The sequence below is a fragment of the Phacochoerus africanus genome, chromosome 5 (assembly GCF_016906955.1).
Source record: "Phacochoerus africanus isolate WHEZ1 chromosome 5, ROS_Pafr_v1, whole genome shotgun sequence".
NCBI classification, from domain to species: domain Eukaryota; kingdom Metazoa; phylum Chordata; class Mammalia; order Artiodactyla; family Suidae; genus Phacochoerus; species Phacochoerus africanus.
The window spans coordinates 72,924,160-72,939,457 of record NC_062548.1 but is presented as its reverse complement, the minus strand read 5'-3'; the positions used below and the strand labels follow the sequence as shown (position 1 = coordinate 72,939,457).

At 53.8% G+C, this 15,298-nt stretch overlaps 2 protein-coding genes across 2 annotated transcripts; both read right to left on the bottom strand.

The window, feature by feature from the left end:
* Window positions 1-1,393: 1,393 nt before the first annotated feature.
* Window positions 1,394-3,260, bottom strand: LBX2 (ladybird homeobox 2). Its single transcript, XM_047779204.1, has 2 exons — window positions 2,980-3,260; window positions 1,394-1,940 (listed from the first exon to the last, which is right to left on the bottom strand). The coding sequence occupies exons 1-2, from the start codon at window positions 3,182-3,184 to the stop codon at window positions 1,555-1,557; spliced, it is 591 nt and encodes a 196-aa protein (XP_047635160.1). The 5' UTR covers window positions 3,185-3,260; the 3' UTR covers window positions 1,394-1,554.
* Window positions 3,261-10,655: 7,395 nt separating this feature from the next.
* On the bottom strand, window positions 10,656-13,254 carry PCGF1 (polycomb group ring finger 1). The gene is made up of 9 exons (XM_047781696.1): window positions 13,108-13,254; window positions 12,583-12,688; window positions 12,284-12,436; window positions 11,780-11,851; window positions 11,552-11,657; window positions 11,349-11,382; window positions 11,164-11,250; window positions 10,907-10,987; window positions 10,656-10,803 (listed from the first exon to the last, which is right to left on the bottom strand). Exons 1-9 carry the CDS (start codon window positions 13,198-13,200, stop codon window positions 10,756-10,758), a joined length of 780 nt encoding a protein of 259 aa, XP_047637652.1. The 5' UTR covers window positions 13,201-13,254; the 3' UTR covers window positions 10,656-10,755.
* Between the last annotated feature and the right edge of the window lie 2,044 nt (window positions 13,255-15,298).

Sequence of the window (15,298 nt, the reverse complement as noted above, 5' to 3'; positions counted from 1 at the left end):
ATGAAATTAAGGAGTTTCTGTCGTGGCTCAGTGGAAACGAATCGACTAGGCACCTGAGCTTGGGAAGGGCTGAGGAGGGAGGAAGGAAGGGAGGGGAAACAGGAAGATCAAGCCTAAGCATGGTGTCCTGAAGGTGAGCCGGGATGGTCAGGCATGGGGGTGTGTGTGGGGGGAGACCTGCAGCTGCAGGAGTGTTCCTCTTCCCTCCCTGCCACGCACCTCACACAAGGAGGATAATTAACCACCAGCACCAGAAATTAGTCCCAGGAGTTCCCATCTTGGCGCAGTGGAAATGAATCTGACTAGGAACCACGAGGTTGCAGGTTTGATCCCTGGCCTCACTCAGAGGGTTAAGGATCTGGTGTTTCCGTGAGCTGTGGTGTAGGTCGCAGATTAGGTTCGGATCTGGTGTTGCTGTGGCTGTGGCGTAGACTAGCGGCTACAGCTCCAATTCAACCCCTAGCCTGGGAACCTCCATATGCTGCGGGGAGCAGCCCTAGAAAAGACAGAAGACAGGAAGAAAGGAAGGAAGGAAGGAAGGAAAAAAGAAAGAAAGGAAAGAAAGAAAGAAAGAGAAAGAAAAGGAAAGAAAGAAAAGGAGAGAGAGAAAGAAAGAAAAGGAAAGAAAGAGAGAAAGAAAGAAAGGGAGGAAAGAAGGAAGGAAGGAAGAAATTCATCCCAGAAATGTCTGTGGGAGGAGGTGGGCTGCACTCTCTCTACCCTGCAAACAGCCACTCTCGAAGCTCTGCCCCAGTGGACAAGCCAGGCTTTCCCACCCTCCTGCCACCACCTCCATCCTGGTGGGAACATTCTCTGTCCCAGCATGGAGTGGGGTGGAGGTCCCAGAAGCAGGGGTCCCACCCCTCTCCCAGCACTCATCACTTTGCCTGTGTCTCAGGGTAGGATTCCTTCCATGAGGGCAAGGAGAATGGTCAGGACCCAATTAACAAATGACCCCAGGGTGGGGAAAAAGAAAAGCAGGACGTTGTCACTCTGGGGCCAGTCAGTTAGTTAGGCACAAGGTCTCCCAGGCAGCAGCTGATCAAAGGTGGGTTGGGGGTGAAGAGTCCTGGAAAGAAGGTGGCCAGGAAAGCAGGGGTTGGCACCCTCAGCTACCGAAGTCCCATGTCCTTCTCCCTCACCCCGGAGTCTCCGGAGAAAAAAGCTGACAAGCACCAGCTTTGAAGGCTGGCTGGATGCCTGGGTCCAAACCCTGACCTAGAGGTTCCTCTTTGTATAATGGGCCTAATTATATCACCTACCTTATAGGGTTGCTATGAGAGTTAAAGGAAATACCGCATTTAAAGCGCTCGACATAGTGCTAAACACAGAATCTTCACAATAATCAGCAGATTTTGCTCTTACTGCTTTGGGTGCCAGGATTGAGGCGTGCTGAGGCAGAGTCTTGACTTTATTCTCAATAACTGGAAAAGGTGGGTGTCTCGACTGTGAGCCAGAAGGGGACCAGTTAGATACCCTCCCTCCACCCAGGACCCGGACAGGACGCGGAGACGAGGAGTCCCGCGCCCCAGAGCGCTGGCGGCGGCTTTGCCTTCAATTGTCCACCTGTATCTCCTCGTCTGACAGATGTGGCCCAGCGTCCGGCCGGGCGAGGCCAGGGCCGAGGCCTGGAGCGCCTTCCGGCAGCGCGAGGCGGCACTGGATTTCGGGGGACAGCGCGCGCAGCGAGGCCACGTCGGCGCGCATCTCCTCCACGTCGCGCTTGAGCTTGGCGCGCCGGTTCTGGAACCACGTGACGACCTGCGCGTTGGCCAAGCCGAGCCTCGCCGCCAACCCGTCGCGCTCGGAAGGCGCCAGGTACTTCTGGAAGACGAAGCGCCGCTCCAGCTCCAGCACCTGCTGCGCGGTGAACGCCGTGCGTGACTTTCGCCGTCTGCGGCCGGCCGGGCCTGGGCCCAGCGCTCCCGGGGCCGCGCGGCCTGCGGGATAGGGCGGGGGTCAATCTCTAGCCTGCGGGAATCAGGCTTTGGTCAGGAAGGAAAAGCGGGGATCGAGCCAGCCAGGTGTGTGTGCTGGGAGGCGGGGAGGAGTTGGTGCGGAGCGAGAAGGCAGACGCGAGCCAGAACCCTGGTTCCCTGCCCAAAATTTGCTAGTGGCCGGGGGTGTATTTCAGCCCGGGGGGCGGGGGTGGGGGGAAATGGAACCGACCTCTAGGGTATGGGAGGCAGCAGGCTGAGGGCACCTTGCAGGGACAGGAAAGGGGAGGTGGGCAGGACAAGCCAGAGGAGACGTAGTGCATGGTCAGGCGTCTAGGGCCGGGCCTTTGAGGCCTTCCGGAGCCCCTGGCAGAGCGGGCTTGCGGGTCCGGCACCGGAGGCAGGGGGCAGACCATGATCAGAGTAGGGGCAGTCAACGCGCACGGTGAGTCTAACAGGACCGGACAGTGCCCTTCTTTAGACTCGTGGGTGGTGTCGGACACTCTCAGCTTATTCTTTTTTTGGTGATACGGGCCCCCCCCTCCTCGACCCCAAAAGGATGAAAGTGGGGATACAAAGGGCGAGGAAAGGTGGAGTCCGGAGTCCCGCGGCCTTTGCGGCTTCAGGGGCCCTCTGCTCCTTGCGCCCTCTAGAGAAGAGAGCGATTTGGAGAGGAGCTTAGGTACCCGGAGAGGCCTGAACATGGTCTCCCAGCACTTTGTGCTCCGCGGTTGCCCTAGCTCACTCATTTACAGGCTCCGGCCCAGGCCTTTTGTCTCCTCTCTGGCCTTTCTCTGCTGCGACTGCCCCGCCTACAGCGGACCGCGACCCACGCACAGGTCTCTCAGTTCTCGACCGACTGGCGGCATCTGGGAGCGGCCGCGGAGCCTGGGAACTAACGGAGGGGAGGGGAGGAAGAGGCCAGCCCTGGCACGTGGGCTGAGGGCACGGTTAGGGTAGTGGCCGAGTCGAGACCGGTAACCTGGAGGAGAGAAGTAGGGAGACGGCCAGGTCACAGTGCGCGACCTCGCCGGTGCTGTACCTTCAGAGGGCTGCGGCGCGTGCCCGTCAAGTCCGCGGAAAGTTTTACTAGTCAGCTCCTCCAGCGCGCACAGCGGCGACCTGGGACCTGGGCTCGACTCTCGAAGCTGCGACACAGAGGGTCCTCGGGGAACCAGGCGCGGGCCTAGGATGTCTGCGATGCTGAAGGGTGTCCGGGGTGTCCCGGGCTCGGATCCCGAGCTCATGGCCAGCGGGGCTGTGGCGGTGCCGCCGCTGGCCGCCCTCGGCTCCGCAGCTGCCTGGGCCCTAGCTCGGCTCCCAATCTGGGCCCCCCGCCTCGGACCCGCCCCCCGCGCTGGGCCAGACCCTCGTGTGCCCCTCCTCCTGCGCCCCCACCTCCCAACTCCGGGCCGCGGTGGGTCTGGAGCTGGTAGATGTCCCAACAGCGGTATTTCTAGAGGGCGGGGAGATGCGGAGAGAAACCCGAGGAACAACCCACCAAGCCGGGCCGCCGGGCTGCTCTGCGCTGCAGAGCGTGGTCCGGTGTACACTCGGACCTTTCCTGGGCGGCCCCCAGATTCTGTGTACCACAAACTCCCCGCCTAGCCGCAGCTCTGGCTCATAAACTCGTCGGCAATAAAATTGCTCTCCCTGGCCCCAACTGCTGGGAATTTGCAAAATTCCGAGGAGGGAGACAGAGAGCTGACAGAGCTAGGATCCCCAGTCTCACCTAGTAGGGACCTCTGTCTCCCGACCTGGCCCCCTCGTCCCGCCCCACCCCTGCGGAACGCTCTTAAAGAGGTCCAGCGGCTGGAAGTTATTAGCGCGGCTCTGGGGGCTGGGGAACTTGGAAGGACCTGGCCGGGCGGAGCGACTGCAACCGGGAAAGGTGGGGATGCCATGGGGAAGCCAGCGCAGGTGAGTGGACTCTGCCGGCTCTCTGGCTGAATCCAGGGCTGTCCCGCCTTGGCTCAGAGGCCCTGGCAAGTCCAAACACGTGGAGAAGGGGTCAGAGACCCGAGTCTCAGGAGGGAGGACACAACAAACCCAAGCTAGTGCTACTGCCTGGAAGGGTCTTTGCCAGTGAAGACTGGCCTCCACCAAGAGCCTCCTGGTTACTCTTTCGATCTATGAGTAGTCCATCTGTCTTTGTCTTATTAAACTCCTGTGGTTGGAGTAGGGGTCCTTCAGCCTGGGGAGGCCCAGAAACCACACAGCATCAGCAGCATTGGGAGCAGCCACTGGTCACTGCCCAGGATCAGCAGGATTGCTCCCTATAGAAGTGTGACTTGAAGTGCAAACTTCATCTGCCCAACCAGATCCTGGGACGGAACCCCTACCAACTCAGGGACAAATTCTAAGGCCTGAGATATTCATTCCTATTTTATCCACGTCCTATCTTTCTCTCTTCTCTCCCACACCTATTTCAGTTCTAGGCTTACACCACAGCCCTCCTGTGTAGGAAGAAGACAGCTCTGGGACAACACTGCTCACCAGTGGAGGCTCAACAAGGCAAGGGTTTTATTCACACGTCACATCCCAAATAGCTAGGAAATGTACAACCCAGCGACAGAGAAACCCCACCACTCCTGAGGAACCCACCACTCCTAAGGGAATTCATTGCTATGGATTTCTTCTTCTTCTCCTTCTCCTTCTTCTTCTTTTTGAATAGTGCCATAAAGAAGTGGGCCAGTCCCTCCTGGACTGTCCATTATGTTACCTTATCTGTAGACTTCTGTACCTCCCACCATTTGTGCAGTGATCCTCTGTGTCCACCCCAGGGCAAGTGGAACCTGCAGTTGGGCTGCCCGAAACCGAGCTTGGGAGAGCCAAGGCACCTGCATGAAAGACTCCTTGACAAGGACAGGAAGCTTGTTGTTTTCTTTTGTCTTTTTGCCCAAACCCGCAGCATGTGGAAGTTCCTGGGCCAGGGATCAATCGAAAGCCACAGCAGCGACCTGAGGTGCTGAGCCACATGGGAACTCCCTGGAAGGCACTCTGATAATGGGAGTTACCTCATGTAACCTGAGGCATTGACTCAGCTCACAGCCAACAAAGGTGGAGAAATGCAGGGCCTTCTTGGTTAAGGGCTTCTTCTCATGACACCTCCTCACCTATTGTAACACACCCAGACCCTCACATAGGACCCTCATCATGGCCTGAGCAAGAAACTCAGCCCAGTAGGCCACTGTTGGTTCAGAGAGCAGATAGTGGAAAGCTGAACTGCCTCAAGACCTTGTTTTTTTGTTTTCTTTCTTCCTCTTTCTTTCTTTCTTTCTTTCTTTCTTTCTTTCTTTCTTTCTTTCTTTCTTTCTTTCTTTCTTTCTTTCTTTCTTTCTTTCTTTCTTTCTTTCTCTTTTTTTGGCCACCCAGCAGCATATGGAGTCCCTAAGCCAGGGATCAGATCCAAGTCACAGTTGTACCCTATGTAACAGCTGTGGCAGCACCAGATCCTTACCCCACTGTACTGGGCCAGGGATAGAACCTGCATAACAGTGTGCCACAGTGGGAATTCCAGGCCTTGTTAATTGGTTATTAATGGTGGTGGGAGGAGGAGGAGGACTAAGACAGATCCTCCTAGCTGGAGGCCTCAGTCCTCTGAACCATCCGGGTGGTTTCACTTAATCTGCAATTAAAGTGGATCCAAGGCCTGTCACCAGACAGACACTACACCCTTAGACTCACGCATCCTCTGTGTAGCTTTGATTTCATCTCTTCTGCTCTCACTTACTATTGTGTGTCAGTGTGAGGATCTCCTGAAGGGCCTTTGCTTTCCTTCCCCTCTGACTCTCCAACCTTCTCCCCCCTTGCAACTGGGCTCAGGAATGGGGTTGGACAATGGGGCTGGGCAGTCCCCAGTTGTGGGTTTGGGGAGAGGGAAGGAGAGACTAGTAAAGGGAGGAGGCCGCTGACAGCAGAGTCCAGCTAAGGTCATCCTAGCGGAGGCCAGGGACTTGTGCAGACAATCGTGGGGCCACAGGAGGGGACTTTCCCCCAGCAAAGCCCCTGGAACATGAGCTGGGGAGAAACCAGATCCTCTGAGGGGGGTAGGAGGAGGGTGAATGATTAATGAGGGAGATTAAGAGATTAAACCCAGGTTCTGGGTTGCAGGGGGTTGGGGGGTGGCGTTCAGCTGTCTCTTAGGCTTCCTGCCACCCCACCCCACCCCCCAGCTTGGGAGAGCTGCTGCTCTCCAGTGCACCTCTTCCTGCAGTACCTCCCACCCCCATGGTCCAACCTTCTCAGAACTGGGTCCTCCCCAGAGCCATCCAAGGACTCGAGCCTATATGGCTGCCCGCCACCCCCCCTTCTCCAAAGCATCCTCCTCATTGTCCCTTCAGACATTTGGGGGTCCTCTGCTCCCTTTCCTGGTAAATAACCCCACATTCTGACTTTCTCACCAGAAGACACCTCCATTCCCACTTAAGGATGCATTCTCCCACTCCACTCATCATCATCTTTCAGAATTCCCTTTCCTCATCACCTCCATGTAATTTCTCACTCTCAGACACTGCACCTCTGACCCACCTTGCAGATTCCTCTAGCCACTCCTGCCCCAGATGTATCCCCTCTTCTTGGCATCCATATCTGCTCAATAAATGACCTTTAGTCCCCTGGATTTCCCACCCCACACGTTTCTCTGAATTCTGTGAGTGTATTGGGAAGGGTGGGGTAGGGGATCCCTAGAATAACTTTCTTGGCACGGTGGACAGCGGAGAAGTTGAGTCCCAAGAAATGTGCTTGTCCTCCTTCCCTGGCTTAGGAAAACCCATTAACCATAGTGAGAGGGAAGTGGGAGGTTTAGGGAGGAAACTCCAGGCAGAGGACCGTGGGGCGTGGAATCCTTCCATCTCGTGCATTTCTGGGATGGTTTTATCTTTCAGAAAATGTTAATGCAAAAAAAAAAGAAAAGAAAGAAAAGGAAAGAAAAAAAAGAGCGAGAAAAAGAAAAGAAAACGTTAATGCATAGAGAACCGATTCAGACATAAATTGTAGTTGCTTCACTTCCAGGGTCTCGGGTCTGTCAATTCTTTTAGACGCTTTTCGCTGGCTCACAAAAAGCTCTATGCAACCGCCCTCAACCCAGGGGTGTGCGGCTGGGGTAGGGGCGGAGGGGTGCTCAGACACTCCCCTACATCCCCACACAGGCGCACCTCTTGAGACTCAATGTTCCAGGAAGTCCCTGTTCGCTATCTCGTCGTCCCCCCTCCTCTCACCCCAAAATCCTGGGAGAGACCAGCCAGGCTGAGAGGGACCGGTCCTCCTCTGTGCCAAGGGCGGGAGCAAATCTCGGTGCCCCCTCTCCCAGATGAGTGTGGACCACGGCAACGGCTAGGTGAGAAAGGGCTGCTGGGGCAAGCGCGGGCTTGGTCCTGCAGATGTGGGGTTGACTCCTCCACCCGGAAGCCCTGCGAGGTCCCAGGCGCCCGGGAGAGGGCGGGCTTCGCGCTGGGGTGGCTCTGCGGCCGCCTCTCGTAGAACGCGGCGCGCGCGTTCTGGGTCCACGCGCCCAAGAGAACCGAGGGCTCGGTTCACCCGTCCTGGCGCAGACTGAGACCCAAGTGACCCCGAGGGGCAGGGTCTGCGTGGAGCAGACCAAGGAGGGGAGTAATGGACCCGTATATGGAGGGAGAGCGGCGCGGTGTCCGCAGCCGGTCTGCATCCGCCGCCTCGGGAGATGCACCGCAGCTGCTGCCGCCGCCTACACCGCCAACGCCACTGACAGACAACACGTAGGCTGAACTGGGAACGAGACGGTTCGCCGCTCCACCCAGATCCAGGCTTGAGCGCCTTCCGCTGCTTCTTGGCCATAAACCATTTGTCATCAAAGGCCTCATCCCGAAGCTTGGTTCTCGGGTCTTAGGGCCTCGGGCAGCCTTATCTTCCGCCTGGGGCTGCTAGACTTCACGCTGCCGCCAAGTTCCAACCTAGGTACTCCCTAAGTAATAGGGCCCGGAGAAGTCCCCAGGGACATTTCTATTCTCCTTACCTCCATTCCCCCGCCCCCCCGCCCGGCCCAAAACCTCTCCTTCCGGAGCCACTCCTCAGAAATGCCCTTTTCACACACAAATGCCTTGAGAACAGTTTGAGTGGGCCCTTGGAATCCCTGGAGTTTAAATTCAGGGAAAGAGAGTGGGGAACCCCGGGATAGACATAATTAATCCCAAACCTCGAGATATATGCGGATGCAGAGGCAGGCCAAAGACCCTGGAAGAAGCCCTGATTCTGGCTGAAGGAAAGTTTTCTGGAGGAGGTGACATTTAGGCTTTCAAGGACAGCTGAGTATTGGGGGTATTGGGGGCGGGGTGGTGGGGGGCACATTCAAGCCTGAAACACGCAAAGCTCAGGAATCTTGAAGATGGTGCGGTGAAGGAATTGTGCCTGGGCCAGTGGCTCTGCAGTGTCCCTATCCCAGTTCCATCGTCTGCCCAGAGTGCTGCAAGCACTTCTTCCTTGCTGAGTGAAGCCTCTCCACATGTGCCTTTCTCTTGGCCTCAAGCTTCATCTCCACAGAGGGAAGTCCAAACCTGCGCCCTGGGAGAGAGCTCAGGTTTTTGCGCTTGCGCACCTCCCCCTCCCCATCTCTGGCTTTTAGCCAGTTCAGCCTGCCTTCACTATATCCCTTCCCTGGGTCCTCTGCCACCTTCTCTGCATCTGGGGAAGCTCGGGAGCCCTCATGAGCTATGCCCAACAACCTCCTTGAATTCATGGAGTCAGGCCAGTACAAGATTTAGGCTTTAAAATCAGGTTCTGGGAGTTCCTGCCGTGGTGCAACAGGATTGGCACTGTCTTGGGAGCATGGAGACTCAGGTTTCATTCCTGGCTCCGCATAGTGGGTTAAGGAGCCAGTGTTGCCACAGCTGCAGCTTGGGTCGCAACTGTGGCTTGGATCTGATCCCTGAGCCGGGAATTCCATATGCCACTGGGTGGCCCAATTTTTTCTTTTCTTTTCTTTCTTTCTTTTTTTTTTTTTGGCTGTACTCGTGGCATATAAAAGTTCTTGGGCCATGGCAGTGACCTGAACTGTTGCAGTGACAATGTCAGATCCTCAACTCAATGAGCCACCAGGGAACTCTTGTTTTTTCAAGTTTCCTCCCATAGTGCAATTTTTTGTATTTCTTTAAAATATCATTCTTTGGAGTTTTTCTGTGATGCAGCAGGTTAAGGACCCAGTGTTGTCACTGCAATAGCTCAGGTCACTGCTGTGATACAGGTTTGATCTCTGGTTTGGGAACTTGTGTATGCCCTGAGTGCAGCCAAATAAAACTATATATATGTATTATTTTTTCTTTCTTCAGTCTTGCAGTGGCCACTGTTGAATCACAGCCCCATTTTCACTCCTCTTGAATTAGGATACCTCCATTTGGGCCTGCATTATATGTGACAACATTCAAGGACAGTGAGAGCTTCCCTTCCCTTCATCAAAAAGAGCTGGTGCAGTTCCCATCGTGGCTCAGTCGTTAACAAATCCGACTAGGAACCATGAGGTTGCGGTTTCGATCCCTGGCCTTGCTCAGTGGGTTAAGGATCTGGCATTGCCATGAACTGTGGTGTAGATTGCAGATGTGGCTCGGATCCTGAGTTGTTGTGGCTCTGGCATAGGCTGGCAGCTACAGCTCTGATTAGACCCCTAGCCTGGAACCTCCATATGCCGCAGGTGCGGCCCTAGAAAAGGCAAAAAAACACACACACACAAAAAAAGAGCTGATGGAGTTCCCGTTGTGGCGCAGTGGTTAACGAATCTGACTAGGAACCATGAGGTTGCGGGTTCGGTCCCTGCCCTTGCTCAGTGGGTTAACGATCCGGCGTTGCCGTGAGCTGTGGTGTAGGTTGCAGACGCGGCTCAGATCCCTCGTTGCTGTGGCTCTGGGTAGGCCGGTGGCTGCAGCTCCGATTCGACCCCTAGCCTGGGAATCTCCATATGCTGTGAGAATGGCCCAGAAAAGGCAAAAAGACAAAAAATGAATAAATAAATAAAAATAAAAAGAACGTACATATATATGTCAACATATATATGTAAACCAATTTCTGGTGAACGTACAACAGAAACTAACACAACATTGTAAATCAGCTGTACTTCAGTAATAAAATAAATGAACGTCTTTGTGAATATGCAGAATCTAGGGTTCACCCCTAGCCTGTGAACCTCCATATGCTGCGGAAGCGGCCCAAGAAATAGCAACAACAACAACAAAAAGACAAAAAAAAAAAAAGAGCTGGTATGAGTGACCTGGTTTTACTTAGCTCACTTTTTGAGTTTTACATATGTAGGGTCCTCCACTGCTCTCCTTTGGCAATTCACTGAGGGAATACCAACAAAGAGAGGCCTTTATTTTTATTTTTATTTTTTTGGTCTTTTTAGGGCCGCACCCACAGCATATGGAGGTTCCCAGGCTAGGATTCCAATCTAAGGTGTAGCTGCCGGCTTATGCCACAACCACAGCAACACGAAATCCAAGCTGCGTCTGCGAGATCCAAGCTGCGTCTGCGACCTCACCACAGCTCACGGCAATGCCAGATCCTTAACCCATTGAGGAAGGCCAGGGATCAAACCTGCATCCTCATGGATGCCAGTCAGATTCGTTTCCGCTGAGCCATGACAGGAACTCCAAGAGAGGCCCTCCTTCTTGATGAAACTCAAGAGGATTTCTCAAGAGGGAAGCAGGACACAAGACAAAGCACAGTGTGTGGCAGGACAAAAAAGAAAAAGATGGATGCTTTTTACAAGTTTTTATTTCAAAAAATAAAGCCGAGGTTAATTTCACATAAATATCTGGGGAGGGAAGGGGAGAGGGATGGGGTAGGGGCTTGGCCCCTACCTCCTCTTCTCTTTCACGCTGTATTGTAAAAGCAAAGGAGATGGCTAAGGAGAGAACAAGGGCAAGGATTAGTCAGTGGGAGCATTCTTACCCAAAAGGCCCCCTCAGCCCAGCCCTGCCCTGGGGATTGCCTTGGCACTGGCTCACCTTGCCGAACCAGCGGGAGAGCCATATCTGCTTCATGGTCATGTGATCAGGGAGAACTTCATTGTCAAAAAGGAGCTGCACCTAGGATGGAGATGGGGGCAGTTTTAGGAATTCTCCTTCTGCACAGGTGAAGAACTCTGCTCCTCCCTTCTCAGCCCCTTCTCCTCCCTCAAGAAACAAAAACAACAAAACCAAACCAAAACCAAAACCAAACCAAACCAAACCAACCAAAAAAACCAGACTGTGGGAATACTCACATGCTGGGGACTTAGCATCAAGCGGTGACAGAGGACTTTCCGGAGATGGCGAACCTCAGCTCTAACAGAACATCGCACATATTTGTTCTGGGGATGGGGTGGGGGAGAAGAAGACAAGGTATGTGAGGGAGGGGCCATGGGGAGGTGAGTCTCCTTAGAGAGGCCCTCCCCTCGGCCACTCTCACCTGCAGGACGCTTTTATTCTTGTCTTTGCCAGAACTGGGGGGAAACAGACACAGGTTAGGGAACCTTATCCTTTCCCCGTGGCCCCCATCCAGAGCCACGATACACTCTCTTTAAAGGAACAGACACTCCCTCATGGCTCGCCCTCTCCCTGAGCCCCTCCCTGGCTCCGGCTCACTGTCACTGTCACTTCAGATAGCCTCACCTCAGCCGCTCCAGGCATAGGCTTAGCTGCTCATCATAGCGATAGTAGTGGGCTTTTGAGTGGTCGAAACTGCTGAAGGGGAGGCCGAGGTTGCTCAGGGCTGGCTCTGAGAAAGAGTAATAAGGAGGGTGGCACATGTTCCATACTACTTTTTCCTCAGGGAGAAAAACTGAGCAGGAGAAATGCTATGGGGGCTTTACCTTATCCTCCTGCTACCAAGGGACATACCTTCCCCACTGGGCTGAGTGATCCTGTCCAAGCCTCGGGACTGGTAGAATTCTCGGATCCGTTTCTCTTCACCTAGAAGGGAGTGGAATATGGGAAGTAAAGAATAAACCCTCCCTTGGAGTTCCCTTGGTGGTGCAGTGGTTAATGAACCCTATTAGGAACCATGAGGTTGCAGGTTCAATCCCTGGCCTTGCTCAGTGGGTTAAGGATCCAGCGTTGCTCTGAGCTGTGGTGTAGGTCGCAGATGCGGCTTGGATCCCACGTTGCTGTGGCTGTGGTTTAGGCCAGCAGCTACAGCTCTGATTCCACCCCTAGCCTGGGAACCTCCATATGCCACGGGTGCGGCTCTAGAAAAGACAATAAATAAATAAATAAATAAATAAACCCTCCCTCTCTTTGTCTTTCTAGCTGTCAACCTCTCTATCTACCAAAGCCCTTGTCACCTCAAGCTGCCACCCAGCATCAGTCTTCTAGAGGCCTCTCAAAGTCAGGTTGGTTACTCACTGTCTTGCAAGCCTGGCACTAGCTTGTACACGATGTCCTGCATGACCCGGTCCAGTTTGAGGTTGAGCAGTGGCTGTGTCTCATGGATCTTGATGTTGCACATGGGGCAGTACTTGCTGGTTTGGAGGTACTTCACAATACAACTCTTGCAGACTGCAAGAGAAAAGCAGATTCTCAGGCCCTCCGTAAATAGGGTTCATGGGCTGGGCAGGGTGCCTGGGTGGTTGGGGCAAGCAGCTGGCAGCTAGCTTGGTGGGGAGTAGGGCCTGGAAGAACCAGCCAGGGTCCAGGGCACTCACACGTATGAAGACACTCAGTGATAGTAGTGGCATCCACGAAGTATCCTGCACACAAGCAGCAGACGATGTGTTCATTCAAGTCTTTGATCTTTACTCGAACCTCCTCCTGCAGACACACCCTCTGTCAACGATCATTCCCCTAACCCCCTCCCATGTGCCTTCACAACTTGGAAGTCGCCTCTCATCAGACTCCACTCCAATCCTGCACCCTGCGCGGTCAGCAGATTAGCTCCCCAAGGCTGACACTCTCCCTCCGCCCAGCAGAGGGCTCCGCGCACAGCAGGGGCTCTGTTCAAGCCAACTCGCCAGATCTTCCTTTCCCAAGGGAGACTACGAGACGTAGGCGGCACAATGCGCAGGCGTCCTAGACCGGAGTTTGGCAACCGGACCGCAACCGCGCAGGCGCATTGGGCACCCTGTCTCTGCGCAGGCGCACTGGGCGCCCGGCCAGCCACCGCCCGTCCTCTAGCCGGCCCCGGTTCCCACAGCTAACCGACTACAGTGGTAACCCTGCCGCCCCTGCACCTCGTTCCGTAGCGGGTCCATCTTGTACACTGACTGGAGCTGGTTCCGAAGCCTCATCGCGATCGCAATCTGGCCCCCCTGAGGAGACGCCATCTTAAAGGCTGATCCCGGCCTGCCACTTCCGGTGCCGCCTGCGGGGCGGGACTTGTCGCCTCGCAACGACAGCTTAGGTCTTTTCGGATTCGCTGACCCTCTGTAAGGCCCCGCCCATACCCCTCTCTCCCCGTGTGCTCACCTGAGCCCCACTGGCCCCTCCCCCTCCTCAATCTGTACTTAGGGAGGGGGGGCGTGGGCCGGGGTCCTATCTCATTGACCTCATATAGAAATCATCATAATAGACCCTACACGACCTCGGGACTAACTTTTGGAGCCTGCAAAAAACTGCCGCCTTCTACCCCAAAAGGCCCGGCGGTCTCTGCCCGCCACCGCTCAGGGTCATCAATCTCTTGTGACGAAGTCCCCGCTAAAGAAGCCCCTCGGGAGCTTGAAGTGTCGCCCTCCTTGGCTTGACGCGTCCGCTTTATGGAGCTTCATCCCGATGGCGGGCCTCTCCCGGCTCCACAGCTGGGAGTTTCCTGGGGCTTAGCGGAATCTCCGAGAGGGTGGCAGGGAGGGAGGGACCCCCAGAGACTTGGTAGTGATCTTACCCCCGCCCCCATTCTCCCCCCTGCCGCCGAGGATGGGGGGGCAGGCCCTGGTTAATGATGATGATTCAATCATCGGCGCCTGCGGAGGCCTGGGACAGACTAATGCAGAGCAGATGCCCAAGGAGGAGGGGAGGTCGGCTAGGACACTACCGCGCACAGACACGCTGAGGCAGCGAGTCCTGCGGTAGCATAGGCCCAGTCCCGTGCTTGGAAAGGACGCAGGGCCGCTACAGTTGGTACACCAACGTCCCTAGGTACTTTTTAAAATGTAGGGATTAAAAACAAACGAACAGAATAAGAGTACTGCGGCGTATTAACATCAAGTGCAATTGGAGACTCAAGAAGGGAGAGATCCCAGTGGAGACCTCCTACGGGCTTTCTGGAAGAAGTGGGTCTTTGTATGGGCATAGTTTAGAGACCGGGGGTGGGATGCGAGTGGGGCAAGAAGTGCGGTAGAAATAGAAAAGAAAAGCAAAGGGGAGGAAAATGAACGGAGAGGGACAGAAAGGAGACCAAGGCATAGATTTGAGAGTAGTGATAGTCTTCTTATTGAGTTGGGATTCTAGCCTGAGGACAATAGGGAGCTAAGAGGTTTTTTTTTTGAAGGGAAGGAGTTAATCCTATGAAAGAAACATAATTGTTCATTTATCTTCAGAGTGAATTAGAGTGAATAGTGGCAAGAAGGTATGAGATTAGTGATTTTTTTTTTTTAAAATCAACTACTTCTCACTACAGCCACTGCTTACCTCCCTGGTCGAGATACTGTCAATAGGTAGTCTCTTCTCTGATGACAGCAGAGGCTTATTGCCTGCTTTCCTTGCTACTACCTTTACCCCTCTTTAGCCTATTCTTAACATAGTAGCTCACAGTGATTCTGGTAAAACATAAATAAAAAAGGATACATGGAAAGTTTTTTTTTTTTTTTTAGTTGATGGATGTTTATTGTGTTAGTGGTTTCATGGGTGTATACATATGTCAGCTTATCAAATTGTACACTTTAAATACGTATGGTTTATTGTATATCAATTTTGCCTTAAGGAAGTTGTTTAAAATTTAAAAATCAGGTGTCTTACTTTGTTTCAAACCTTCCAAGAGCTTCCTCTTTCAATTAGAATACAAACCCAGGTCCTTGCAGTGGTCTTCATGGCCTTTCATGGTCTCTCACAGTCAGTCTTTCCAACCACAGTGGACCCCTCACTGTTCCATAGATATACCAGGATATACTACCACTGTATCCCCAACTTGAAATGTTTAGGTATCCAAATGGCCCTTTTCTTCCTTCAGGTCTTTACTGCATGAGGCCGTCTGTGATCAACCTAGATAAATCACAATACCCTACTCCTATATTTCTTCTTCCCCTTCTTTGCTTTCTTCTTCTTCTTCTTCTTACTTTGGCCATGTCCACGGTTTGTGGAAGTTCCCAGGCCAGGGATTGAACCTGAGCCACAACAGTGACAATTTTGGATTCTTAACCTGCTGAGCCACTAGGGAACTCTGCATTTTTATTATTAAATATATTGTATATGCTTTCTTCTTTTCCACTT

Excerpts from the sequence above, each read along its gene's own strand:
- PCGF1 (XM_047781696.1), bottom strand. The coding sequence starts at position 13,200 with ATGGCGTCTCCTCAGGGGGGCCAGATTGCGATCGCGATGAGGCTTCGG. Across the intron at positions 11,383-11,551 it reads CTATGCCTGGAGCGGCTGAG|TTCTGGCAAAGACAAGAATA; the intron begins GTGAGGCTATCT and ends GTTTCCCCCCAG. Across the intron at positions 10,988-11,163 it reads TGATGCTAAGTCCCCAGCAT|GTGCAGCTCCTTTTTGACAA; the intron begins GTGAGTATTCCC and ends TCTCCATCCTAG.
- LBX2 (XM_047779204.1), bottom strand. The coding sequence starts at position 3,184 with ATGAGCTCGGGATCCGAGCCCGGGACACCCCGGACACCCTTCAGCATC. Across the intron at positions 1,941-2,979 it reads CGCGCCGCAGCCCTCTGAAG|GCCGCGCGGCCCCGGGAGCG; the intron begins GTACAGCACCGG and ends CCTATCCCGCAG.